Genomic DNA, 14,919 nt, shown 5'->3' on the forward strand with positions numbered 1-14,919 from the left:
TGTCGCCGAACTGTATGATAGCAGCTTGTTTGTCTCCTCCCCCCTCACTTGTTTTTTCCTCCCTCTCCCCGTCCAGCACTATCTGAATTGTCGTCAGGCTAAGTAGGATAGTTGCTTGTTTTGTTCTCCTTCTCCCTGTTTCCCCTCCCCCCACCTCTTGTTAAATTCTGGCACTACCAAAATTGTCATCAGGCCTAGTAAGGTAGCCGCTTGTCTGTCTCATTCTCCTTCCCACCCCCCCAGCCCCCTTATCACTGTCAAAAGCTCTTGCACTATCTGAAATGTCGCCAGGCCGAGTATGATGGTTAATTTCACATTCTTAATGTATCAAGGACTTATAAGAATGTCACTGTATTCTCCCTTGTTCCCTCCCTGCCTTGAAGCGCTTTGAAACACATTGTGTATAGGCGCTATATAAATAAACAATCAATTCAATTCAATACTCTCAGGGGATGTCTCCTATCTCACCCATCCAACACTGCTCCCTGTACTCTCAGGGGATGTCTCGCAATCTCACCCACCCAGCACTGCTCCATGGACTCTCGAAGGCTCCCTTGAGCCTCTCTGCCCTGAGCCGCTCTACACATATATGAAGCCATTGCTCTCACCTCAAGCTCGGATGCTTTCCTGCTTTCTTCCTCGACCCACTCCTGCAGGTCCTTCAGCTCTTGTTTCAGATGCTCCATGTGGCTGTAAAGTTTATCCTACAAGAATAAAACCAGTTTGTTAGTCAAAAGATTTCCTGTAAATAAATAATCTACACAGACAACAAGACAGAAGGGTCCCAGGACAGCCTCGCTCTTTCCCTACACCTGTATATAGTCTATGAAGAAAGCCCCCTGTATTTTCTCTTAAGCACACTTACAGTCTACAATGTATGCTCCCTCAGAGTCCCTGCTGCTCCCATAGGCTAATGGACAGTCTATAAAGAATGCTCCCTCAGGCTCCCAACTGCTCCCATAGGCTAATGGACAGACTATAAAGAATTCTCCCTCAGACTCCTAGCTTGCTTCTCCCACAGGTTAATGTATAGTCTATAACAGAGGTCTTCAAACTGTGGGGCGCGGCCCCATCCCAGAGGGGTGGCGGGGGCGAGGGGGCGGCAAGAGCCCAGCATGAAATGTAAAAAAACAACTAAAAAAAAAATATTTTTTTTTTTTTTGAGATTGGAGGAAATGGGCAGGGGCGGCTCACATGGTCGGACTGGACAATAAAACTGTCTCAGGCACCAATGAAAAAGCAGCCTGCAGTTGCAAATGGATATTCATTCCTTTAGTCACAGACTGTTTGAATAGTACCCAAGGGGGTGTTTTTTGTTAAGCAAATTGTGATATTTAAAGAATTTTCATTCAGCAACAATGGTCAAAATTACCAGCTGCATACAGAAGTAACTCATCAAGCTGGCCCACATTGGCCAAAAAAAGGGCCGTTTTGACTGGCTTACACTAGCATTTTGCATTTTTGGTACGGGCATTGCCCTATAGGCCAGTACGAACCTGGCGGCTCATCCATAATGGGCGAAGGGGCGTCCACCCAGTGGCCCCCCCACCCATTATGGAGGAGCCGAGGAGCAAGCCCAGTGAAACACTGAGCACTCCCTCGGCTGCTTTTTACAGCTGAGGGAGTCCTCCTGGGCTGGCTGAACTGTATCCCTTTGACAGTTCAGTTCCCCAGCCATACATGCTCACTGAGCCATGCAAGGCTGGAGGCGTTTTGCTTCGCCAGCCTTGCATAGCTCATTGGAAATACTGGCTAGGGCACAGCATGTCTGTATGTGGAGGAGCTCCTGCACCACCTCACACATACGGACAGAGCAAACTGGAGCAGGGCATTTCAGCACCCACGTGCAGGCCCCTGCAGAAGGTACGTTTATGTTCATTTATTTTTTATTTAAATATTTGTATGGATGCGTGTATGCTTGTGTTATGATTGAGTGTATGGTGATGGGTGCTTGTATGAATGATAGAGTGATTGTTGTGTGAATGTGCTTGTATTTGTGTGTGCGTGTATGTGTGTGCGTTTGTTTTGGTCCGTTGAGCTGATTTTGGCGAGTGGGGGGTAGTGGGGGGGAACGAGGGTTGTACAACAAAGGCATTTTAAAAATGCCTTTTTTGCACAATCCCCTACCCAGCTGGCAAAATCAGCTCTCCTTCTGAGGTGCTGTGGAGCCCAGGGGATAAGAAAGGGATATTGTTTACTGGATATCTATCATAGATGTCCAGTCAAAAATATCATGCTTTCCCCCCTTGGCCCCCCATCGCCAATTGCAAACTGTTTGGCTTTTTTTTAAAGTATGCTCTAAAGTGCAACATTTTAACCCATTATTTAAAAATAATTCACGGTAGGGAAACCCCCCGAACCCCCCTTGATTGGTTCGGGCTCCCTCGCTACGCTCGGTCGCTATGGCATTTTCATGGGGAATATTTATGATCCTCCACTTAAAAAATGTACCAGCTCCCACTGGCCCTCGGACTGTGTTGGGAACGGGGTGGGGGGAGCCCAGGGACTGTGGTGGGAGCAGGAAGGGCAGGAGCACTGGGATAGTGGTGGGAGCAGGGTGGGGAGAGCCCAGGGTCTGGGGTGGGGTGGGGAGAGCCCAGGAACTGGGTAGGAGTGGGATGAGGGAGACCAGCGACTGTGATGGAAGCAGGTGGGGGAGCACAGGAACTATACTGGGAATAGGGTGCAGTGACGGCGCGCAATAGTTCATAGCCATTTGTACATACTGCCCATTTGGCATTTTTGGGGGGGCCCGGCCTGCCCAAATTTTGCTCAGGGGGGGCCCAGGCCAAAAAGGTTTGAAGACCACTGGTCTATAAAGAATGCTCCCTCAGACTCCTAGCTGCTCCCATAGGCTAATGCAGTCTATAAAGAATGCTCCCTCGGACTCCTAGGTGCTTCCACAGGCTAACAGACAGTCTAGAGGGTATGCACCCTCAGACTCCTTGCTGCTCCCATAGGCTAATGGAGTCTCTAAAGAATGCTCCCACAGACTCATAACTGCCCCCATAGGCTAATGCAGTCTATAAAGAATGCTCCCTCGGACTCCTAGGTGCTTCCACAGGCTAACAGACAGTCTAGAGGGTATGCACCCTCAGACTCCTTGCTGCTCCCATAGGCTAATGCAGTCTATAAAGAATGCTCCCTCGGACTCCTAGGTGCTCCCATAGGCTAATGCAGTCTATAAAGAATGCTCCCTCGGACTCCTAGGTGCTTCCACAGCTAACAGACAGTGTTGAGGGTATGCGCCCTCAGACTCCTTGCTGCTCCCATAGGCTAATGGAGTCTCTAAAGAATGCTCCCACAGACTCCTAGCTTCTCCCATTTGCTAATGTACAGTCTATAAAGAATGCTCCCACAGACTCCTGGCTGCTCCCATAGGCTAATGTACAGTCTATAGAGAATGCTCTCTCAGACTCCTAGCTGCTCCCATAGGCTAATGTACAGCCTACAGAGAATACTCCCTCAGACTCCTTGCTGCTCCCCTAGGCTAATGTAGAGTCTATAGGGACTGCTCCCTCAGTCTTCTAGCTGCTCCCATAGGCTAATGTACATTCTATAGAGAATGCTCCCTTAGACTCCTAGCTCCTCTCCATAGGCTAATGTACAGTCTATAGCGAATGCTCCGCCAGTCTTCTAGCTGCTCCAATAGACTGGTTTACAATCCATAGCTCATCCATCTTGGAAGACACTCTGTTCATAGAGGTCCTAAGGTCATCAATCCTCATACCCTTTCCCCCATTAAATATGAATGGTGACACCACCCACGACACATATGTAACCAGATCCGAGATCCTTGACCTGCCACAAACACACCTGGTTCTCCTCAGCAGACCCTCCTACAGCGGGAGACTTATGGTCCTGGATATTGCACCCTCAGCAGGAGCATCCACAGAGAAGCTTGGGATATCCACACATGGCACACGTGAGGTCATGTGTGAGGTCACATGCTGGGCACATGCCAGGTTACGTGCATTGCAATGATCAGAGAGTGAAGGTTAAGCAGAAACCTTAACATTGGGTGAAGTGGGGCAGGGGGTGGGGGGCTGAAGTCGAGTAGCACCAGCCTCGCATGGGATGGGGCTGCGCCAGGGCTGGGTCCAACCATTGCCCATCTGCAGAGAGCTCGCCATTGGATGAAGTGGGGGGCTGCAGTTGAGCAAGAGGACTGGAGTCAGAAGAGGGGCTGGAGTCAAAAGAAGGGAGATTTTAGGGGTTAATTGGGGGAACAACCTCCATTTATGTATTTCCTTAAAAGAAGGGCCTCATTAGAAGTGAACCCACACCTAAAATCTGCTGCTTTGACATGGAGTTAATACTAGCATGTAAAGCGGCAGCAACTGTCCATGCAGAATTACTGCATGTCCTGTGGGATTCCATAATGGGGAATAGCAGCAGCCGTGCAGTGTATTACTGACCAAGACATACCACACACACACCCTGTACTCTGTGGCAGCCTCCACACAGTATAAGATTCAAGGTCCCAAACATGCCACACACACACCATTGTACTGTTGGGCAGCCTCAAACCCAGTAGGAGATTTAGGGTCCCAAGACATGCCACTTACACCCTCTGTACTCTGTGGCAGCCTTTACTCGGTATGAGATATATACTCCCAAGACTTGCCACATACACCCCATGTACTCTTGGGCAGCCCCCACTCACCATGAGCTTTAGGATCCCAAGACATGCAACATTCATCACGTGTACTCTTGGGCAGTCTCCACCCAGCACGTTAGGTTCTATCCATGGCATGTGTACTCTCTGGATGCGGGGGCATCGTGGGACATGTGGTTCCTGTCTGGTCACATATGCAATTTTGAAGTGACCGCCGGTAAGGAAATGAATAGTACAAAGGGCAGCGGGTAAATAACTTTAATATATATTAAGTATATTTATTATATATATATATATATGGAGGAGGGAGACAGTGAGTCCGGCAGCAGGGGCTCGTAGCTGTTGAAATGCGAACAGCGTTCCCCATTCCAAATGATGATGTCACTCTCGTCTGCGGCACGCTCCCAGCACGCTCCCAGCACGCTCTCCCAGCACGCTCTCAGCCTGGGTTGCTGCATTGTTTGTCGACCTCTGTTTTCTTCTATGGTAGTGCGGATGCTACCAATGTGTACATTTGGTCAGCCTTATTCTGTGGCACCCCTTTGGTCCCAAGCTTGCTATATGAACATTGTGTGGTCTTGGGCATCTTACTATAGACGACACTGTGACCTTTGCGAGCTCAGACCCTTCACATAATATGCATGGTGTGCCCTTAGGCTGCCTCCTAAATTGGACAAACAGCGTGCACCCTAAGGTCACAGACCCGTCTAATGCACACCGTGGTACTTTGGACAGACTCTTTGATTCCTGCCCCTTTACATACTCTACTTGTGCTCCTGGGCACCCTTATAAAGGTGCCGGGAGGGTGCCTTTTGCCACCAGTCATGTCACACACAGTGTGCTCTTCGGCCCTTCTTTATAGGACACACTGTGTGATCTCTATGCTGCAGAGATACCTGGCACACACTCAGGTGTGTGGTTCTCTTCACTGTGCAGCTGCACGTGCTGGACCTCCTCCTTTACTGTGGGCTCCACTGTGGGCTATAATGAGTGCCATCATACCCACAACGTTACCCATCTTCCGTCTTCCCCGGGACGCTGGCCCCCACTAATCTCCTCGATCTACATACAGCACACATACTGTGTAATCCTGCACAGCCGCTGGAAGGGGGAGGACTGTGTAAGAACCCATCCCCCTCCATGTCCCTATAGCCCACATACCTGGTACTCCTGGGCAGCCTTTGGAATGGGGAGCACTGCATTAGAACACACCCATGTCCCTATAACACACATACACCTTGTACTCCTGGACAGGCGCTGGAATGAGGAGCACTGTGCAGAGAACCCACCCATGTCCCTGGCCTACAGGCTACAGCACACATACCTTGTACTCCTGTGCAGCCTCGGAAATGGGGAGCACTGTGTGAGGCTTATGATCACGTGACATGCTGCACACCACACAGATGGGTCTCTGGTCATCCTCGCAGAAGAGTTTCAGTTTCTCTTCATGTTCTCTGCACATATTCTCCTCCTGGGGGGTGTTGCTGGGGGCGGGAAGCTGTTTGGCTATTTCCACCACGTTCGCCACTAGCCTGATGGGTCGGAGGGTTTTGCTCTGTGAGGTTTCCCTGCACTGAGGGCAGGGGAAGTTTGCCTCCAGTCCCTCCCAGCACTGAGTGATGCAGGACAGGCAGAAGGCATGTCCGCACTGCACAGACACCGGCTCTGTGAAGTATTCCAGGCATATGGAGCAGGTGGCCTCCTCCTTCAGGCTCTGGAGCTGGGCGGCTGTGGCCATGTTCCTGCTCAGCTGCAAAACACGAAACACGTTACTTTTGGTTTCGTTTCTCATCAGAGCCCCTGAAGGGGGCGTGTCAGTCCTTCTCCTTCCTTATACACCGCGGAAGAGCGTGAAGTCTTTACTGCCTGTGCGACATGCCTATCAAGGTGGATGGGCGTGTCCTCTTTAGAGCAGGCACTGGTGTGGACTTGGAACAAAGATACCTTGGAAAATACTTTAGAAGAGCCCCTCTCCCCCTATCAAGCACATTTTTCCATATTGGTATTTTCCTATGTCTTCTTTTTGTTGGTGTGTTTTCAAGCGCCATGAGTTGTAGAGCTGCTTCGGAGCACTGTCCAGAGTTATGTAACACCGGATAGCACCTTGAAACGCATTTGCCTCATGTTAGCTTCTTTATTTTGTGCCACTTTATTGTACAAATGGTGTGTGGTCACAAATTGTGGGTCTGACACAGTTTTTCCTGATTCCACTTCCGAAACCCAGCACAGAAGATGTTCTGGTTTCATAATTTAGAGACCGAGAAACCAGTCCCCAGGTAATCCAATAAGCGACCCAGGCAGCGATGCTAGAGGCAGGATGTATTCCCATGCAGCTGCGACCCAGGCAGCGATGCCAGAGGCAGATGTATTCCCATGCAGCTGCGACCCAGGCAGCGATGCCAGAGGCAGATGTATTCCCATGCAGCTGCGACCCAGGTAGCAGTGCTAGAGGCGGGATGTATTCCCATGCAGCTGCGACCCAGGCAGCTATGCTAGAGGCAGGATGTATTTCCATGCAGCGGTGACCCAGGCAGCAATGCCAGAGGCGGGATGTATTCCCATGCAGGTGCGACCCAGGCAGCTATGCTAGAGGCAGGATGTATTCACATGCTGTTGTGACCCAGGCAGCAATGCCAGAGGCAGGATGTATTTCCATGCAGCTGTGACCCAGGCAGCGATGCTAGAGGCAGGATGTATTCCCATACAGCTGCGACCCAGGCAGCAATGCTAGAGAGAGGCAGGATGCAGCTGCGACCCATGCAGCAATGCTAGAGGCAGGATGCAGCTGTGACCCAGGCAGCAATGCCAGAGGCAGGATGTATTTCCGTGCAGCTGCGACCCAGGCAGCTATGCTAGAGGCAGGATGTATTTCCATGCAGCGGTGACCCAGGCAGCAATGCCAGAGGCGGGATGTATTCCCATGCAGGTGCGACCCAGGCAGCTATGCTAGAGGCAGGATGTATTCACATGCTGTTGTGACCCAGGCAGCAATGCCAGAGGCAGGATGTATTTCCATGCAGCTGTGACCCAGGCAGCGATGCTAGAGGCAGGATGTATTCCCATACAGCTGCGACCCAGGCAGCAATGCTAGAGAGAGGCAGGATGCAGCTGCGACCCATGCAGCAATGCTAGAGGCAGGATGCAGCTGTGACCCAGGCAGCAATGCCAGAGGCAGGATGTATTTCCGTGCAGCTGCGACCCAGGTAGCAGTGCTAGAGAGAGGCAGGATGCAGCTGTGACCCAGGCAGCAATGTCAGAGGCAGGATGTATTTCCGTGCAGCTGCGACCCAGGCAGCAATGCTAGAGAGAGGCAGGATGCAGCTGCGACCCATGCAGCAATGCTAGAGGCAGGATGCAGCTGTGACCCAGGCAGCAATGCCAGAGGCAGGATGTATTTCCGTGCAGCTGCGACCCAGGCAGTTATGCTAGAGGCAGGATGTATTTCCATGCAGCTGTGACCCAGGCAGCAATGCTAGAGGCGGGATGTATTCCCATGCAGGTGCGACCCAGGCAGCTATGCTAGAGGCAGGATGTATTCACATGCGGTTGTGACCCAGGCAGCAATGCCAGAGGCAGGATGTATTTCCATGCAGCTGCGACCCAGGCAGCGATGCTAGAGGCAGGATGTATTCCCATACAGCTGCGACCCAGGCAGCAATGCTAGAGAGAGGCAGGATGCAGCTGTGACCCAGGCAGCAATGCCAGAGGCAGGATGTATTTCCGTGCAGCTGCGACCCAGGCAGCAATGCTAGAGAGAGGCAGGATGCAGCTGCGACCCATGCAGCAATGCTAGATGCAGGATGCAGCTGTGACCCAGGCAGCAATGCCAGAGGCAGGATGTATTTCCGTGCAGCTGCGACCCAGGCAGTTATGCTAGAGGCAGGATGTATTTCCATGCAGCTGTGACCCAGGCAGCAATGCCAGAGGCGGGATGTATTCCCATGCAGGTGCGACCCAGGCAGCTATGCTAGAGGCAGGATGTATTCACATGCTGTTGTGACCCAGGCAGCAATGCCAGAGGCAGGATGTATTTCCATGCAGCTGCGACCCAGGCAGCGATGCTAGAGGCAGGATGTATTCCCATACAGCTGCGACCCAGGCAGCAATGCTAGAGAGAGGCAGGATGCAGCTGCGACCCATGCAGCAATGCTAGAGGCAGGATGCAGCTGTGACCCAGGCAGCAATGCTAGAGGCAGGATGTATTCCCATGCAGCTGCGACCCAGGCAGCGATGCTAGAGGGGGGATGTATTCCCATACAGCTGTGACCCAGGCAGCAATGCTAGAGGCAGGATGCATTCCCAGGCAGCAATGCTAGAGGCAGGATGTATTCCCATGCAGCTGCGACCCAGGCAGCGATGCTATAGGCGGGATTTATTCCCATGCAGCTGCGACCCAGGGAGCAATGCTAGAGGCAGGATGTATTTCCATGCAGCTGCGACCCAGGGAGCAATGCTAGAGGCAGGATGTATTTCCATGCAGCTGCCACCCAGGCAGCTATGCTAGAGGCAGGATGTATTCCCATGCAGCTGTGACCCAGGCAGCAATGCCAGAGGCGGGATGTATTCCCATGCAGCTGTGACCCAGGCAGCGATGCTATAGGTAGGATTTATTCCCATGCAGCTGCGACCCAGGGAGCAATGCTAGAGGCAGGATGTATTTCCATGCAGCTACGACCCAGGCAGCTATGCTAGAGGCAGGATGTATTCCCATGCAGCTGTGACCCAGGTAGCAATGCCAGAGGCGGGATGTATTTGCATGCAGCTGCGACCCAGGCAGCTATGCTAGAGGCGGGATGTATTCCCATGCAGCTGCGACCCGGGCAGCAGTGCTAGAGGCAGGATTTATTCCCAAGCAGCTGCGTCCCGGGCAGCAATGCTAGAGGCAGGATGTATTCCCAGGCAGCTGCATCCCAGGCAGCAGTGATAGAGGCAGGATGTATTCCCATGCAGCTGCGACCCGGGCAGCAGTGCTAGAGGCAGGATTTATTCCCAAGCAGCTGCATCCCGGGCAGCAATGCTAGAGGCAGGATGTATTCCCAGGCAGCTGCCTCCCAGGCAGCAGTGATAGAGGCAGGATGTATTCCCATGCTTCTGCGACCCAGGCAGCGATGCTAGAGGCAGGATGTATTCCCATGCTGCTGCAACCCAGGCAGCGATGCTAGAGGCAGGATGTATTCCCATGCAGCTGCGACCCAGGCAGCAATACTAGAGGCAGGATGTATTCCCATGCAGCTGCGAACCAGGCAGCGATGCTAGAGGCAGGGTGTATTCCCATGCAGCTGCGACCCAGGCAACACTGCCATAGGCGGGTTGTACTTCCATGCAGCTGCGACCCAGGCAGCAGTGCTAGAGGCGGGATGTATTCCCATGCAGCTGCGACCCAGGCAGCGATGCTAGAGGCAGGATGTATTTCCATGCAGCTGCGACCCAGACAGCAATGCTAGAGGCAGGATGTATTCCCATGCAGCTGTGACCCAGATAGCAAAGCTAGAGGCGGGATGTATTCCCGCGGGATGTATTCCCATGCAGCTGCGACCCAGGTAGCAATGCTAGAGGCAGGATGTATTCCCATGCAGCTGTGACCCAGGCAGCAATGCAAGAGGCGGGATGTATTCCCATGCAGCTGCGACCCAGGCAGCTATGCTAGAGGCGGGATGTATTCCCATGCAGCTGCGACCCAGGCAGCAGTGCTAGAGGCAGGATTTATTCCCAAGCAGCTGCGTCCCGGGCAGCATTGCTAGAGGCGGGATGTATTCCCATCCAGCTGCATCCCAGGCAGCGATGCTAGAGGCAGGATGTATTTCCATGCAGCTGCGACCCAGGCAGCAATGCTAGAGGCAGGATGTATTCCCATGCAGCTGTGACCCAGATAGCAATGCTAGAGGCGGGATGTATTCCCGCAGGATGTATTCCCATGCAGCTGCGACCCGGGCAGCAATACTAGAGGCAGGATGTATTTCAATGCAGCTGCGACTGAGAAAGCAATGCTAGAGGCAGGATGTATTTCCATGCTGCTGTGACCCAGATAGCAATGCTAGAGGCAGGATGTATTCCCATGCAGCTGTGACCCAGGCAGCAATGCCAGAGGCGGGATGTATTCCCATGCAGCTGCGACCCAGGCAGCTATGCTAGAGGCGGGATGTATTCCCATGCAGCTGCGACCCAGACAGCAATGCTAGAGGCAGGATGTATTCCCATGCAGCTGCGACCCAGGCAGCAGTGCTAGAGGCAGGATTTATTCCCAAGCAGCTGCGTCCCGGGCAGCAATGCTAGAGGCAGTTTGTATTCCCAGGCAGCTGCATCCCAGGCAGCAGTGATAGAGGCAGGATGTATTCCCATGCTTCTGCGACACCGGCTCTGTGAAGTATTCCAGGCATATGGAGCAGGTGGCCTCCTCCTTCAGGCTCTGGAACGGGGCTGCTGCGGCCATGTTCCTGCTCAGCTGCAAAAAAAGTGAAGTTAAGTTTCGTTTCTCATCAGAGCCCACGAAGTGGGCGTGTCAGTCCTTCTCCTTCCTTATACACCCTGGAGGAGTGTGAGGTCTTTACTGGCTGTGGGACACGCCCATCAAGCTGGGTGGGCGTGTCCTCAGTATAGCAGGGACTGGTGTGGATTTGGAACAAAAAGAAACCTTGGAAAATGCTGTAGAAGAGCCCCCTCCCGCTATCAAGCACATTTTTCCATATTGGTATTTTCCTGTGTCTTCTTTTTGTTGGTGTGTTTTCAAGCGCCATGAGTTGTAGAGCTGCTTCGGAGCACTGTCCAGAGTTATGTAACACCGGATAGCACCTTGAAACACATTTGCCTCATGTTTAGCTTCTTTATTTTGTGCCACTTTATTGTGCAAATGGTGTGTGGTCACAAATTGTGGGTCTGCCACAGTTTTTCCTGATTCCACTTCCGAAACCCGGCACAGAAGATGTTCTGGTTTCATAATTTAGAGACCGAGAAACCAGTCCCCAGGTAATCAAATAAGCGACCCAGGCAGCGATGCTAGAGGCAGGATGCATTCCCATGCAGCTGCGACCCAGGCAGCAATGCTAGAGAGAGGCAGGATGCAGCTGCAACCCATGCAGCAATGCTAGAGGCAGGATGCAGCTGTGACCCAGGCAGCAATGCTAGAGGCAGGATGTATTCCCATGCAGCTGTGACCCAGGCAGCAATGCCAGAGGCAGGATGTATTCCCATGCAGCTGCGACCCAGGCAGCGATGCTATAGGCGGGATTAATTCCCATGCAGCTGCGACCCAGGCCGCGATGCTAGAGGGGGGATGTATTCGCATGCAGCTGTGACCCAGGCAGCAATGCTAGAGGCAGGATGCATTCTCAGGCAGCAATGCTAGAGGCAGGATGTATTCCCATGCAGCTGCGACCCAGGCAGCGATGCTATAGGCGGGATTTATTCCCATGCAGCTGCGACCCAGGGAGCAATGCTAGAGGCAAGATGTATTTCCATGCAGCTGCGACCCAGGGAGCAATGCTAGAGGCAGGATTTATTTCCATGCAGCTGCGACCCAGGCAGCTATGCTAGAGGCAGGATGTATTCCCATGCAGCTGTGACCCAGGCAGCAATGCCAGAGGCGGGATGTATTCCCATGCAACTGCGACCCAGGCAGCAATGCCAGAGGCGGGATTTATTCCCATGCAGCTGCGACCCAGGGAGCAATGCTAGAGGCAGGATGTATTTCCATGCAGCTGCGACCCAGGCAGCTATGCTAGAGGCAGGATGTATTCCCATGCAGCTGTGACCCAGGCAGCAATGCCAGAGGCGGGATGTATTCCCATGCAGCTGCCACCCAGGCAGCTATGCTAGAGGCGGGATGTATTCCCATACAGCTGCGACCCGGGCAGCAGTGCTAGAGGCAGGATTTATTCCCAAGCAGCTGTGTCCCGGGCAGCAATGCTAGAGGCAGGATGTATTCCCAGCCAGCTGCATCCCATGCAGCAGTGATAGAGGCAGGATGTATTCCCATGCTTCTGCGACCCAGGCAGCGATGCTAGAGGCAGTATGTATTCCCATGCTGCTGCAACCCAGGCAGCGATGCTAGAAGCAGGATGTATTCCCATGCAGCTGCGACCCAGGCAGCAATACTAGAGGCAGGATGTATTCCCATGCAGCTGCGACCCAGGCAGCGATGCTAGAGGCAGGGTGTATTCCCATGCAGCTGCGACCCAGGCAGCACTGCCATAGGCGGGTTGTACTTCCATGCAGCTGCGACCCAGGCAGCAGTGCTAGAGGGTGGGATGTATTCCCATGCAGCTGCGACCCAGGCAGCGATGCTAGAGGCAGGATATATTTCCATGCAGCTGCGACCCAGGAAGCAATGCTAGAGGCAGGATGTATTCCCATGCAGCTGTGACCCAGATAGCAATGCTAGAGGCGGGATGTATTCCCGCGGGATGTATTCCCATGCAGCTGCGAACCGGGCAGCAATACTAGAGGCAGGATGTATTTCAATGCAGCTGCGACCGAGGCAGCAATGCTAGAGGCAGGATGTATTTCCATGCTGCTGCGACCCAGGCAGCAATGCTAGAGGCAGGATGTATTCCCATGCAGCTGTGACCCAGGCAGCAATGCCAGAGGCGGGATGTATTCCCATGCAGCTGCGACCCAGGCAGCTATGCTAGAGGCGGGATGTATTCCCATGCAGCTGCGACCCAGGCAACAATGCTAGAGGCGTGATGTATTCCCATGCAGCTGCGACCCAGGCAGCAGTGCTAGAGGCAGGATTTATTCCCAAGCAGCTGCGTCGCAGGCAGCAATGCTAGAGGCAGGATGTATTCCCAGGCAGCTGCATCCCAGGCAGCAGTGATAGAGGCAGGATGTATTCCCATGCTTCTGCGACCCAGGCAGCGATGCTAGAGGCAGGATGTATTCCCATGCTGCTGCAACCCAGCCACTGATGCTAGAGGCAGGATGTATTCCCATGCAGCTGCGACCCAGGCAGCAATACTAGAGGCAGGATGTATTCCCATGCAGCTGCGACCCAGGCAGCGATGCTAGAGGCAGGGTGTATTCCCATGCAGCTGCGACCCAGGCAGCACTGCCATAGGCGGGATGTACTTCCATGCAGCTGCGACCCAGGCAGCAGTGCTAGAGGCGGGATGTATTCCCATGCAGCTGCGACCCAGGCAGCGATGCTAGAGGCAGGATGTATTTCCATGCAGCTGCGACCCAGGCAGCAATGCTAGAGGCAGGATGTATTCCCATGCAGCTGTGACCCAGATAGCAATGCTAGAGGCAGGATGTATTCACGCTGGATGTATTCCCATGCAGTGGCGACCCGGGCAGCAATGCTAAAGGCAGGATGTATTTCCATGCTGCTGCGACCCAGGCAGCAATGCCAGAGGCGGGATGTATTCCCATGCAGCTGAGACCCAGGCAGCAATGCTAGAGGCGGGATGTATTTCCATGCAGCTGCGACCCAGGCAGCAATGCTAGAGGCAGGATGTATTCCCATGCATCTGTGACCCAGATAGCAATGCTAGAGGCGGGATGTATTCCCGCGGGATGTATTCCCATGCAGTGGCGACCCGGGCAGCAATGCTAGAGGCAGGATGTATTTCCATGCTGCTGCGACCCAGGCAGCAATGCCAGAGGCGGGATGTATTCCCATGCAGCTGAGACCCAGGCAGCAATGCTAGAGGCAGGATGTATTTCAATGCAGCTGCGACCCAGGCAGCAATGCTAGAGGCAGGCTGTATTTCCATGCTGCTGCGACCCAGGCAGCAATGCCAGAGGCGGGATGTATTCCCATGCAGCTGAGACCCAAGCAGCAATGCTAGAGGCGGGATGTATTTCCATGCAGCTGCGACCCAGATAGCAAGGCTAGAGGTGGGATGTATTTCCATAGAGCTGTGACCCAGGCAGCAATGCTAGAGGTGGGATGTATTTCCATGCAGCTGCGACCCAGGTAGCAATACTAGAGGCAGGATGTATTTCAATGCAGCTGTGACCCAGGCAGCAATTCTAGAGGCAGGATGTATTCCCATACAGCTGCGACCCAGGCAGCAATGCTAGAGGCAGGATGTATTCCCATGCAGCTGCGACCCAGGCAGCAATACTAGAGGCAGGATGTATTTCAATGCAGCTGCGACCCAGGCAGCAATGCTAGAGGCAGGATGTATTCCCATACAGCTGCGACCCAGGCAGCAATGCTAGAGGCAGGCTGTCAAAACTAACAACTTCCCCTTTCTCTATGCCCAACTCCTCCTCACCTGAATCTCCAGGGGAGCCCGTAGAAGACGACCAATCCTGTCTTCTTCGATACTTCTTTGATACCGTCTTCTTCTTGGTCTTCT

The 14,919-nt window shown here is 53.2% G+C and overlaps 1 protein-coding gene across 3 annotated transcripts in view; it reads right to left on the reverse strand.

The window, feature by feature from the left end:
- Nucleotides 1–6,503, reverse strand: part of LOC138521875 (E3 ubiquitin-protein ligase TRIM39-like) — a 498,159-nt gene extending 491,656 nt beyond the window's left edge. Inside the window, exons 1-2 of one of the 3 annotated variants that reach the window (XM_069635033.1) lie at nt 5,943–6,418; nt 609–704 (exon numbers count right to left, since the gene is read on the reverse strand). In XM_069635033.1, coding sequence (XP_069491134.1) covers nt 609–704; nt 5,943–6,410 — 564 coding nt within the window. In that variant the 5' untranslated portion in view covers nt 6,411–6,418. Of the gene's footprint in view, nt 1–608; nt 705–5,942 lie in introns of all 3 variants that reach the window. The other 2 variants (XR_011283148.1, XM_069635032.1) reach the window with 2 other exon arrangements.
- Between the last annotated feature and the right edge of the window lie 8,416 nt (nt 6,504–14,919).

This window comes from Ambystoma mexicanum, chromosome 13 (assembly GCF_040938575.1).
Source record: "Ambystoma mexicanum isolate Mex_15411 chromosome 13, UKY_AmexF1_1, whole genome shotgun sequence".
Lineage (NCBI taxonomy): Eukaryota > Metazoa > Chordata > Amphibia > Caudata > Ambystomatidae > Ambystoma > Ambystoma mexicanum.